Genomic DNA, 13,078 nt, shown 5'->3' on the forward strand with positions numbered 1-13,078 from the left:
AGGCCCCTTTAGCACTTCTACATCTTGCTTAGAGTTGTGAAAAATATTCCTGGGTGGTGCAATATAAAATGTGATTTGCCATTTGGTAGCTCCTATGTGGACCTACAGGAGACTCTGTTTGGCAGTACATCTGGTTTTTATGCAACCAAAACTTTCCTCTAAACCAGGAATTCAAAACTAAGCATCGGCTTTGAGGCCACTGGGAGCAACATCCAAGGGGTGAGAAACATGTCCCTACCAAAGAGACCTCCCAGTGGTTCCAGTTTTGTGTGCGACAGTCCAGAATCGTGGACCTGAAAAGTACAACTTGGTGTAAGTGGGCTTGGAGTATGTTTTTGGCTGAATGGGGTGTAACTGGCCATGAGGAAACAAAAAGTTGATGGGCACTCAAAGCCACATAAATGTAGTGAAAAAGGAGACTGTAATTTAAGATTGTGTAAGGGGTTAATGTGCCCCTATGGCTTTAAATCCCTATACTTCCTGATCTCTCTAGTAGTTGCTTGGCAGATGCCTATGTAGCTAGTTGTAATTTACATATCACAGTTATTGGCCAGGAGGCACTGTGACCACTTCCTGTCACACTTTGGTATAGTGAGTGAGAAGGGGTGTATCTTCCTCTTTGGCTTTTGGTTGCTGATCCAGCTGTATGTGTCCAGGGAGCCTGGGTACAACAAGGCCCAGTAAAGTGTTAGCCCTAGAGGGACCTGAACCTCTAGTGTGGAAGTCAGGGATCAGGGACCCAGTGAATGAGGCTAGTGAGTGGCAGGAATATAATTGTTATAGACTCTCTGGGAGATTGAGACGGTGAGGGAAGAGAGAAAGAGCAGCTTTGTGCTCCATCAAGGAGGTGTAGCAGGGACGAGCTTCCCAGGCTGTACGTTTTCCTACAGTGAAGGGACAGTGGATAGGGTGTCAGGCTTTAGGTTCTCCTCCCTGACCCCTCAACTGGGTGAGATCCAGACCACGTGTGAGGTATTTCTGCCTGGAGGTGCTGTACTGCCTTGACTACATCCTCGGGGAATGCACCTGCATCTACCTCGGATATACTGTTTGAGCTGTGTTCCTATATATTCTGCAAATGCCTCTGTACTGATGTAAGTAACCTGTGAATCATTTGTCTCTGCCAAAAGATTGTTCTGCTTGATTGCAAGAACCTCCTGTTGCCCATTTATTTATTGGTCAAAGCACAGTAGCCTGTGGGAGTTGTAGTTGTACTGCACCGCACCTTCATTTCTTCTACTTTGCTAGGCCCTGCCTTAAATGTTAAAGTAACCCATGCTCTGTTGGCCAGTATAGCCCAAAAATGAGTTACAATTGCATCTCCAGCAGATGAGGGACTTTATTCTAGGAGTGCTGGCGCGTGCATGGGTTGAACTGTTCTACCTCCTATCTACCCATTGTAATTATCTCGGTATTGTTGCTCCTCTAATCACCAGAGATAACAAATTCATAGAGAGACCTCGCTCAGCATCAGATGGTGCAGTAGATGTTTTGAATGCAAAAAAAGATTTGGAAGTTTTCACTCAAAATGGTCATCAAACTATCTCAGCCAATCACTGGAGAGCCCAGAGGGTAATTTGGACAATTTGACACAAATCTTTAATGAAAATGAAAAGTGTCTGTTTGCCTTGTGGGCCCATAAAGAGGATGAGAAGCTCAGATGTCTATGCTTGTGCCGAGCCAGGATCTCATGACTGGGAAACAGGCCAGATGTGTTATTTATATTTAATATCAATGTCTCATATTTGGCACTCTGATGTTAGAGAGCGTTATGACTTGGGCGGATGCCCCTGAAACCTCCCCTCTTCCCTTACCCAAGGGCACCACTTGGCTGGCCTTGCCCTACACCTACATGCACTTGAAAGCCGGCTACCATCAGATGACTGCCAATGGGCATGGCGTTTGCCTAATATCTAACTTTAAAAATACAGTAGATAAAACAGGATTTATTAATTTCTGCTGTAATCTTTTTATTCATCTTGAAAGTAGAACTTTCCTACAGAGATGCATCAGAAATCAGAAAGGAGTAGTTCACCGCCACAAACCATATTGTTTACTATTTATTGATATTTATACTAGTTTTCTCAAATTTACTGTTGTTTACATCAGGCAGGGTCATCAGTAGAGGTAGGCAGCAGAGACACTGGCCTCGGGCGTAATAATGGGGGACACAAAAATAGGGGAGGTTCCTACAGCAAAATATTTTTTGGGTCATTCTCTTTATCTTTCAAGACTTCAGGAGGATGTTAATGGGAGTCACCCGTTTTAATACCCCTGGTTGGGGCGAGATGATGGTCTGGTTTGGGCAGAACAAGATATAGTCTGTGTGAAACAGCATGTGGTCTGAACAGAATGGGTGTGGTCTGAGCATAATGGGTGTGGTCTAAGCAGAATAGGTGTGGTCTTGGCAGAATGGGTGTGGTCTGAGCAGAATGGGTGTGGTCTAAGCAGAATAGGTGTACTACTGGGGGAGCAGGGGGTGCGAGCGGGCCAGGGCCCGCACCCCCTCAGGGCCCCCCAGCGGCGCAGTACGCCACTGAAATCACCCTGTCAGCGCGCCGTACGGAGGGGGGCAGGGCCCGGCTGTGCGTCACGCACCAGGGCCCGCCCCCCTCTAGGAACGCTGCTGCAGAATGGGTGTGGTCTGAGCAGAATGGGTGTGGTCTTGGCAGAATGGGTGTGATCTGGTGAGATCAGGGGCACAGTCAAAAATTACCGGGGGTGAGATCCAGTGAAGCTGGCATCTCTATGTTTTGCAAACATATACATAAACGGAATATCTGTAGGAGCCCACGATTAACCCTCACTAGTCTTTGTCTCCCTGCAGCCTCTGGGTCTGCTGTTTACTTTGTTAGAAATTCATGTTTACATTTAGGTTGTTTTTTTGTGACAATACGGCTGCCTTTTTTGGTTAGGAACAATACTGGCAGGGAAAAGTGACTGTGCCATGACATATGGGTCAAGGTTAGGGCTGTGAGGGGGTGGAGCCACATCAAAGGGGTATGGGCATTATATGGGGGGGAGGATCAGGTGGGGATTTGGTGAGAGGACCAGTACCAGTAAGGCCACAAGAGCGACAGATAAGAGATTTACTACTAATATTCAGCACTTAGGCGAAGATTTGGGGAGATTTAGTCGCCTGGCGACATATCGCCTCTTCTTTGGGTGGCTAATCTCCCCTAAAAGTCCGCCTAGAATCTAAATCTCCAGCTGGATGGCACTCGGAGTGCTTCGTTTTCCGAAGACGCCCAAAGTTTCCTCGCGAGGCAACTTCGGAAAACGAATCATTCCGAGTGCCATCCCGTTGGGCGACTAAATCTCCCTGAATCTTTGCATGTGTCTCTGCCCTTAAGGGCTTGGGTCAAATGTTCTGCACTATGTTGACTCATTGCATATTAAGGAGGTGTCATAAAGACACCTACTGTATATTTGATAAACATGAATGAAATAAAAACAGAGGCCACATTTACTAAACTTCGGTCTGGCTTTTTTGGGGCAAATCTAAAATTTTTTCAGTTTTTTTTTAAAACTCGATTTTTTCAAGATTTCTTAAAGTCGAATGCAGCAAAAATCCTGAATCTGAAAATCCGCCTTCTCAGATATGTATAAGTCAATGGCAGAGGTCCCTATACTATTTTAAAGTTTCTGTGGTCTGCGCTGGAATTAGCCCGAAAATCCCCAAAATTCTGGCTTTTCGGGAAAAATCGCCAAAAAATTTGTTAAAAAACCGAACCGACTAAATCTAGCTTTTTTAATAATAAATAAGGTCAAAACAGGTATTAGAGTTTAGTTGTGTTTTATTATTTAAAAAACTTAGATAAATTCAGATTTTAGTAAACAACTCTCTTAATGTTATAATTAATCACATTTAATTGGATATAAACATGAACATAAACATGAACATGGTAACAGATATTCCTGTGTGAGTAATGGGTATATCATATAGAACAATCCGCCCTGCACTGATAATGCATTATTTTATACTGTACCTGTACATTGACTATAGTGGATTGTCAACAGACAAAAAGCCCCGTGGTGCAAAGCCAGTGGCACATGACTTCCATTGTACCCTGTGTATATTCTGGATTCTAATTCTTCTTTGTCTGTTCGGCAGCATATTATGTTACCACTTTCATTCTGTGCTCCCTGGCTGAATGGAAGGCTTAATTCAAACACATGAGATTGGATATCTGGGCTAGAAATTATAGTCTTGCGTCCATCTACTGACAGCCTATTGTGTACACATGGGTTTTAGCAGGAGTTATTGGTCCTTCCAGAACATACCCATAATGCTTAGCAGGTACTAGGAAAGGCATCCCAATGTGCAGTGCACTGTATGCATCAATCAGCTGCAGCAGCCTGAAAATCCTATCCTGTCCCTTTAAGGGGCACTTTAGGAAGGTGGGCAGACAGCAAGCTCACTTGCCCTGGAAGATTAGGGACCTGTAGTCCTGGAAGTATGGTGCCACTCCCAATATATTAGAACCTATGGTTGCCAATGCATAAATGTCAAAATAGTGTTAGTATCCCTTTAAGAGCAGGCATTGCAAATGACGCATAATTACAGTACTGTCGATGCATTACTTTTACCATCAACGAGATCAGTTACAAGCACTACACCCTATTAGTTACAAGTACTCTTACTGGACAAAAATGTCTGGGAACTGGTGATACTTCCCCTTTAAAAGGAAAATGTATTCCCTGTTTTAAGGTATGGCTCATTTTCACTTAATTTTACTGTAAATTTTCATGTGGTCGTGCATTGTCAGTATATTGTATTTAGATTGACAATACTCCATACCAGTAGGAACTGCCATACTACATTTGTTAAAGGGACCTAAAGCCCACACAATAAATTGTGGCTTCATAGAAGAATATGTCATTTTAAGCAACTTCCCAATATACATTCATTACACATTGTCAATAGTTTTAAAGTTATAGGTAAATGTAATTGCTTTAGAAAGCTCTATGTGCGTGTCCCTTTTTCCCCCTCCTGTCCTGGTGAGTCTGACCGGTGAAACAATGTAACAGAAGCAGCCGAGTAACAGACCTCTATTTGCTGAATGAAAACTGCAACATTGTTTCAGAGTAGAGTAATGGACACACAGGCATTGATTTCTATAGCAATTACATTTACATATACACTCACAATGTGTAATGAATGTAGATTGGAAAGTTGCTCAGAATTTATATTTTATTTAATTAGGCCAAGTTTTTTATTTTCGGATTTACATCCCCCTTAAGGAATGCAAAGGCACCTATAGGTTCTAATGAAACAGTGGCCTCTGTATTGTTCTTGCTCAATCTCTGGGGTGGGATTGGTACATATACAGGGAGAGCGCATGTAGTGTATAAAGGGGACATGCAGTGTCAGAATGGGGCATCCGAGGCCCACCATGGGGTGTGACTTCCAGGGCCTGTGCCGCAAGCTCCCAGACCCTATTCCCGATATCTACCCCACGCACACCAACATTTGCACCCGGACCATTAACCTCTTCAACTCTCCAGGCAGAAGAATGGGTCCCATGGGTGGGGCCCACCAGGTTTTTTCCCGGTGTCCTGCCAGCCCAGTCCGACCCTGGGGACATGTTCAGGCACCCAAATCTTGTGTGCAATGGAGCTGCTGTACTTGTGGGCTTATGCAGCAGCCTCATGACTCTTGTAGATTGCCTGCCATCTGGATTATTATACCTTCACCCATCGAATTGGGAAATCTCTGCCTAGAAAATGTAATAAGTTATGTATTTCTTTTTGTGCATCCTGTGGCGTAACTAGAGTGTGTCGGGCCCCCCTGTAAAACAATCTTCATAGGGGCCCAGTGGACTCCGATCCCCATCCTCTCGTCCACTTCCTGCCCCAGCCCACTCCCTGCCCCAACTCCGCCCAATCCCCACCCTGACTCCACCCACTTCTCCACTCCATGCCCTCTTGTACTCCGATACCCTGCCGCAGGTAAGAGAGCTGCTGGGGAAGGGGGGTGTCTTGTTGGCTATAGAGGAAGCAGGCCCATCAGTCCGGGCCCCACTGTTCCCCAGGCCCCCCTACGACTGCATGGTCTGATTCAGTGTTGGACTGGCCCACTGGGACACCATGAAAACTCTCAGTGGGCCCAGGTATCAGTGGCCCCTCATGCTGCTAAACATTTGGCCTGTTTAATAACCATTCCCTATTTACTGTATATAAGAACAAAGAGGCTAAATAGATGGAATAATAGATTATAGTATGTAAAGAAAAGAGACTAGAAGAATAGAGGTTGAATGAGGAGAAGAAGAATAACAGTACTGAAAATGGGCCCCTGGTCTGAGGTTTTTGGGTGGGCCCCTGGTGTTCCTGTCCAACACTGGTCTGATTCCTCTCTAGTTACACCACTGTGGGCATCACATCACATCTGTACCCACCACGTCGCTGTACAAAATCTGTAGTAACTGGCACAGCATTGCCTTGGGTGCCTTGTGCAAGCCCTACTAATGGAATTTCAATGAATTATTCAGTCCCAGCTTGTGTTTCAGGGCAGGTTTAACTTTCAGTGGCTCTATTCTGTGTGACGCTGGAAGCCCCGTACCATGGGAATGTGCCAGTCCAACAGTGAGCGGCAAATTGATCAAATCGTATAAACAAACATAGCACTATGTTCTACTGCTGATGGACACTAGTAATATGTAGCTGGATCCCTGCCTCAATTCTCCAATTTCAATATAGAAACAGCAGGACTCAAAGAGCAGTTTTGGGTGCAAGTCACCATATATTTTATCCACAATGCAGTGTTTTTACCCCTTGACGACACCCTCTTTGCACTTACACTGCCACTCCCTCTCCTCTTAGGCACTTCCTTGCACAATTTATAGCCACATTATACTTATGCCCCATGGTCATAGTTTTTCTCATAGAGAAATTGAGTTGGGCCCAAACAATGGGTCCTCACACTTGTTTTAGATTGAGCCTCCATGATCCCATTTAAATTTGATTCCTGAAACTGTCTTTCTTTTTACAAAATCTGTCTTGAATTGGCAGCTAAATCCAGTCGTACCTATTTAGCTGGGCACATTGGGCAACGTCCTGACTATTGCTTCTGATTTCTTTCAGGCTGGGAGCGATGGAGAGAGCATAGGCAACTGCCCCTTCTCCCAACGCCTGTTTATGATCCTCTGGCTGAAAGGAGTTGTCTTCAATGTTACCACAGTAGACCTGAAAAGGTATGTATCATGTAAGAAACTGACCTTGGCTCTGGGATATGGTCTTGGTGACTGACAGCTGGTCTTGGAATTGGCAGTTGATGTTGGGTAAGATACATGGTCTTGGGAATGGGAACATGGTATTGGGGGTTGTCTTAATCTTTATTATGTGGTGTTGGGGGCTGGTAATTTGTCTTGGGGTTCAGGTATGGGGTCTTGATGAGTGGTACATGGTCTTGGAGACAATACATTTTCTGGGGTAATGCCAACAACTCTAGAAGCATTTATTTGATCTTGTAGACTGGTAAGTAACTTCAGGGAGCTGAGACATGGGCTGCTTTGCAAGAAACATAGTAGTTTTCTTTCTTCTAACTACAACCTTCCTTATCTCTTGCAAAAGCCTTTGTGTAGTGTGATAATATCCCCATATGATTAGTCAGCGGGGGTGGGGTCTAACAGTCAAGGGGCTGTTCTTAACGAGGGGCATAATCAGCTGAAGACCAGGCAAAGTAGCAGAAGGAACAACCCCTCTTGTATAACACATACTTACATTACAAGTGAATGTTTTCCTACTTAGTTCATATCATATAAAATAAAAATATTATAGCCGAAAAAAGGAAATCTGACATTTTCGTGACCCATTAGTTCCTTCATATATTGGCAGAGCTTAGTTATACAGTTAATAAACTGTCAGTTTATGTAAATTCCAACCACATAAACTAGATTGCCACCCACAGAGCATAGAGACTTTGCTCTCCCCTCATCTGGAGAGTGGGAAATACATCAGCCTCACTATTTTATCCTTGTGCAAAGGAAGATTTGGACTACAAAATTCAGCTCAATGAAACCACCCTCTGTGCTGCCTGTGCTCTCAAACACAATATATAAGTAGGGATGCACCGAATCCACTATTTTAGATCCACTAATCCATCGCAAAATATTCGGCCGAATACCAAACCGAATCCGAATCCTAATTTGCATATGCGGTGGGAAGGGGAAAACATTCTTTACTTCCTTGTTTTGTGACAAAAAGTCATGTGATTTCCCTCCCCGCCCCTAATTTGCATATGCAAATTAGGATTCGGATTCGGCCGGGCAGAAGGATTCACCCGAATCCGAATCCTGCTGAAAAAGGCTGAATCCTGGCCGAATCCTGAACCGAATCCTGGATTCGGTTCATCCCTACATATAAGAAGAGGATTTGACAGAAGGAAATCTACTGGATTATTAGGCCACATAGTTCCTTTTTACTAATACTCTATATGACTTATAAAATTTAAATTTACTCTTACGTGGTTCTCGGGAAGCCTCTAAGGAGAGATTGTGTAAATGCAAGGGAACTATTATCCAAAATGCTTGAGGACTCATTCACAGATACCTCAGATGCCAGTGATAGTTCGATAAGGGACACAAAATTCTCCATTTTGGCACAGATAGTGGGATAGTGTGCAAAGTACAAAAAAACATAATGCTGTGTGTCCAGGGTCCAACTGGGAAAAAACACGGTGGGTCACGTTGACTCAGACTCGCTCTACTCCTAGAACCTTGTTGAGGTGGCTGATGCCCTGGGGGGATTCAGCTGGGGGGCCTGGGTACGGTGTAGGGGCCCCTGAAGTAGAGTCCTGCAGCAGGTACCAGCATCCTGTGGAATGAGGGGAGGATTTCCAGGTGCGGGTATAGATGCGGGTCTGCGGGTCACTGGTCGGCGGTCGGGTCTCATCTAAATTTCTTCTTTCATGTAATATTGTCTATATTTTACTCCTTTTAAAATTTTACATAACTTGTTTCTGTCCTGTCCACTTTTGATGACGTCACTTCCGGTTTGCAGCACCGTCACTTCCTGTTTGATGGTGGTCGTCAGGTCGTGGGTCGGGTTGTGGATAAGGCAGTTGCGGGTCCGAGTGGGCAAATATTTGCAATGCGGTTTGCAGGCTGCAGGTCTTAGAAAATGGTTCAGCGCAGGATTTTGCCCCCTGCTCTGTGAGTAGTAAATATTACCGTGAAGGTTTTCTGTGCAAGAGATATTTATTCCCACAAGGCCACAAAATAACAAACGAATAGCCCTCTGTAATAAAAGGCACAAAGTTTGCCCAGGAGCAGAAACCCATAGCGACTAGTCAGCTACAGTATTTACAGGTCACCTGTTTGAAAATATATCTTAACAGTGTCCACAAAATGGCTCCTGCCACTTGCTGTGATAATGTAATTCTAAGAATAAAGGAAACAAAATTTAAATACTACATATAATGTAGGTAAAGTTTATTTTGCTCAGCTAACATGATAAAGAATTTGGAATGATTTCTTAGGGTGACAGGTCCCCTTTAATTGTAATGGGCACCAACACCAAGGCTGCATCATTTGTATTTTTAAGAGCTGAATTTTCAACTTCACGTGCTTTTCTGTATAGGAAACCGGCCGACCTCCATAACTTGGCACCCGGGACTCACCCACCTTTCCTGACCTTCAACGGGGAAGTAAAGACAGATGTGAACAAGATAGAAGAATTTCTGGAGGAATCATTGGCACCACCAAGGTAGGCACGTTATTCCTATGCCACTCAAATGCCGCAGCCTTAAAGGAGAACTAAACCCTTAACATGAATGTGGCTAAAAATTGAGTATTTTATATAGTGAACTTATTGCACGAGGCTTAAGTTTCAGCTTGTCAATAGCAGCAATGATCCAGGACTTCAAACTTGTCACAGGGGGTCACCATCTTGGAAAGTGTCTGTGACACGCACATGCTCAGTGGGCTCTGAGCAGCTGTTGAGAATCTAAACTTAGGGCTCGTCACTAATTATCCAGCAGAAAATGAGGTTTGTCTGTAATATAAGCTGATGCTACAGGGCTGATTTTCAAAGGGATACTGTCATGGGAAAAAACATTTTTTTCAAAATGAATCAGTTAATAGTGCTGCTCCAGCAGAATTCTGCACTGAAATCCATTTCTCAAAAGAGCAAACAGATTTTTTTATATTCAATTTTGAAATCTGACATGGGGCTAGACATTTTGTCAATTTCCCAGCTGCCCCAAGTCATGTGACTTGTGCTCTGATAAACTTCAATCACTCTTTACTGCTGTACTGCAAGTTGGAGTGATATCACCCCCTCCCTTTTCCCCCCAGCAGCCAAACAAAAGAACAACAGCTGCCTGGTAGATCTAAGAACAACACTCAATAGTAAAATCCAGGTCCCGCTGAGACACATTCAGTTACATTGAGAAGGAAAAACAGCAGCCTGCCAGAAAGCATTTCTCTCCTAAAGTGCAGGCTCAAGTCACATGACTGGGCGCAGCTGGGAAATTGACAAAATGTCTAGCCCAATGTCATATTTCAAAATTGAATATAAAAAAATCTGTTTACTCTTTTGAGAAATGGATTTCATTGCAGAATTCTGCTGGAGTAGCACTATTAACTGATGCGTTTTGAAAAAAACATGTTTTCTGATGACAGGATCCCTTTAAATTCTGATGCTAATTGCACTGGTTTCTGTGCTGCCATGTAGTAATTATGTGTATTAATTACTAATCAGCCTTATATTGTGACATTTCTATTCTATATGTACTGTATATTGTGAGTGGGTCCCTAAGCTCAGTAAGTGACAGCAGCACAGAGCATGTGCAGTGAATCAGCAGAAAAGAAGATGGGGAGCTACTGGGGCATCTTTGGAGACACAGATCTTTACTGCTAAAGGGCTGTGGTTGCCTTGGGCTGGTTCAGAAGCACAAAACATAATGTACAACATTTCTAGCTACTTCTTTAGTTAGACTTTAGTTCTCCTTTAAAGGGGGTGTTTCACCTTTAAAATTAACTTTTAGTGTGATGTAGAGAGTGATATTCCGATGACATCACTACTCACCATTTATAAGGATAGAATTTACAGGATATTCATGGCTTTTGTGTATAATACATAGAACACCCGTAGGTCTCAGTTATTTGTTTCTCTCTGATTATCTCTCGCTCTGCCCGGCTCTTCCAATTTAGCACTTCTGGCCCTAAAGGTTTTGTTATTTACTCAGCTTTCTGGCACTCAGCAAGGGAAATTAAACATGTGAGTTTTGGGAAGCCTCTGGCAGGAGATAATGAGTCTTAAATGCTTAGCTGGCATTTCCTAATGTTGATGTTAATAATGAGAGTTTGAAGGGAGGATAGAGGTATTTTGCATTGTAAAGTCAGGACAGGCATGGGGGGGGGGGTCAGTTATCAAGTTGTCTCTTTGTACTGATTGTGCAACTGACATCTGACATCATACAAGGTGCTTATGACATCAGAACGCTTTGACACTGCTAGGGTCCTTACGTAAAAGTGGTATTCACCTTTGCATTAACTGTTGGTATGATGTAGAGAGTGATATTCTGAGACAATTTGCAATTGGTTTTCATTTTTTATTATTTGTGGTTTTTGAGTTATTTAGCTTTTTATTCAGCATCTCTCCAGTTTATAATTTCCGCATTCTGGTTGCCAGCGTCAACATTACCCTAGCAACCATGCATTGCTTTGAACAAGAGACTGGAATATGAATAGGAGAGGCCTGAATAGAAAGAGGAGTAATACAAATTAGCAATAAGAATACATTTGTAGCATTGGTTTTTAGATGGGGTCAGTGACCCCCATTTGAAAGCTGGACAGAAGAAGACAAATAAATAAAAAATGAATTAGCCATTCTATAACTAAAAGGGGTGGTTCAAATTTAAAGTAATTTTTATTATGTTATAGAATGACCAATTCTAAGCAACTTTTCAATTGGTTTTCATTGTTTATTTTTTATAGTTATTTGTCTGTTTCTTCTGACATTTTGCAGCTTTCAAATGGGGGTCGCTGACCCCTTCTAAAAAAACAAACTTTCTTCTATTCATATTCTAGTCTCTTATTCAAATCAATGCATGGTTGCTAGGGTAATTTGGGCCCTAGTTACCAGATTGCTTAAAATGCAAATTGAAGAGCTGCTGAATAAAAAGCTAAATAACTCAAAACCCACAAATAATAACAATTGCAAAGTGTCTCAGAATATTACTCTCTACATCATACTAAAAGTTATCTCAAAGTTGAAGAACCCCTTTAATGAGACTGGTGCGTGTGGGTAATTCAAATGTTTTACCATAGCCTTAGAATTGGCTTCTGATTCAAATGACCATAATATGTGTAAATATTATATGGACCTTAGATTGTAAGCTCTTCTGGGGCAGAGACTGGTGAGGGTGATACTTTCTGTAAAGCAGTGCAAAAACGTGTCCATGCAATATAAATACCGTAAATAATAACCATCTCCAGCTGTTGTTTAATGGGGGATGCTGGGATTTGTAGTCATTACGCTGGAGATAATCATGACGCATGGGAACTGCTTTGCTGTGTTATTTAGAGCTTGTTTTGTCCTTGCAGGTACCCCAAACTGGCTGCAAAACACCGTGAGTCCAACGCTGCCGGGATCAACATCTTTTCCAAATTCTCAGCGTACATTAAAAACACAAAGCAGGAGGATAATGCCGGTAAGTTATTTGCTGTCTGTCTGCCCACTCAACAGCCTTCTGCGCTGCTAAAGCCACTTATATACATTCATATTGACTCCATATCCTGCATGGCTAATTAGCAACTCATTGATATGATTGCTGCATGGCTGCACATAAATCAGTTCAGTCTGCAGCATGCATCTAAATGAAGTGTTAATTAGTTGTGTGGAGTCAATATGTGGCTGTCAGTGTTAAAGTGGTGAGGGGGGCACCCTAGTTCTGGCATGGGTGTGAGAGGGGTCCGTAATGCAGGAGTTAAGTCAGTGTTGTTTAGAAGAGTAACCGTGAGTCTTATTCATTAGCAACAGTCGCTTCATCACTGACACATCCGACTCCTCATCCTCCCAAACGAGACCGAAACCAAACTCTGCTGTTTACGGGGCCCCGAGTGCTGGGAACATT

At 43.1% G+C, this 13,078-nt stretch overlaps 1 protein-coding gene across 2 annotated transcripts in view; it reads left to right on the top strand.

Moving 5' to 3' along the window:
* Positions 1-13,078, top strand: part of LOC108717222 (chloride intracellular channel protein 5) — an 83,673-nt gene that overhangs the window by 36,366 nt on the left and 34,229 nt on the right. For both annotated transcript variants that reach the window (XM_018264077.2, XM_018264078.2), the window contains 3 exons: positions 7,084-7,193; positions 9,580-9,705; positions 12,549-12,655. In XM_018264077.2, coding sequence (XP_018119566.1) covers positions 7,084-7,193; positions 9,580-9,705; positions 12,549-12,655 — 343 coding nt within the window. The remainder of the gene's footprint in view (positions 1-7,083; positions 7,194-9,579; positions 9,706-12,548; positions 12,656-13,078) is intronic.

The sequence above is a fragment of the Xenopus laevis genome, chromosome 5L (genome assembly GCF_017654675.1).
Source record: "Xenopus laevis strain J_2021 chromosome 5L, Xenopus_laevis_v10.1, whole genome shotgun sequence".
Lineage (NCBI taxonomy): Eukaryota > Metazoa > Chordata > Amphibia > Anura > Pipidae > Xenopus > Xenopus laevis.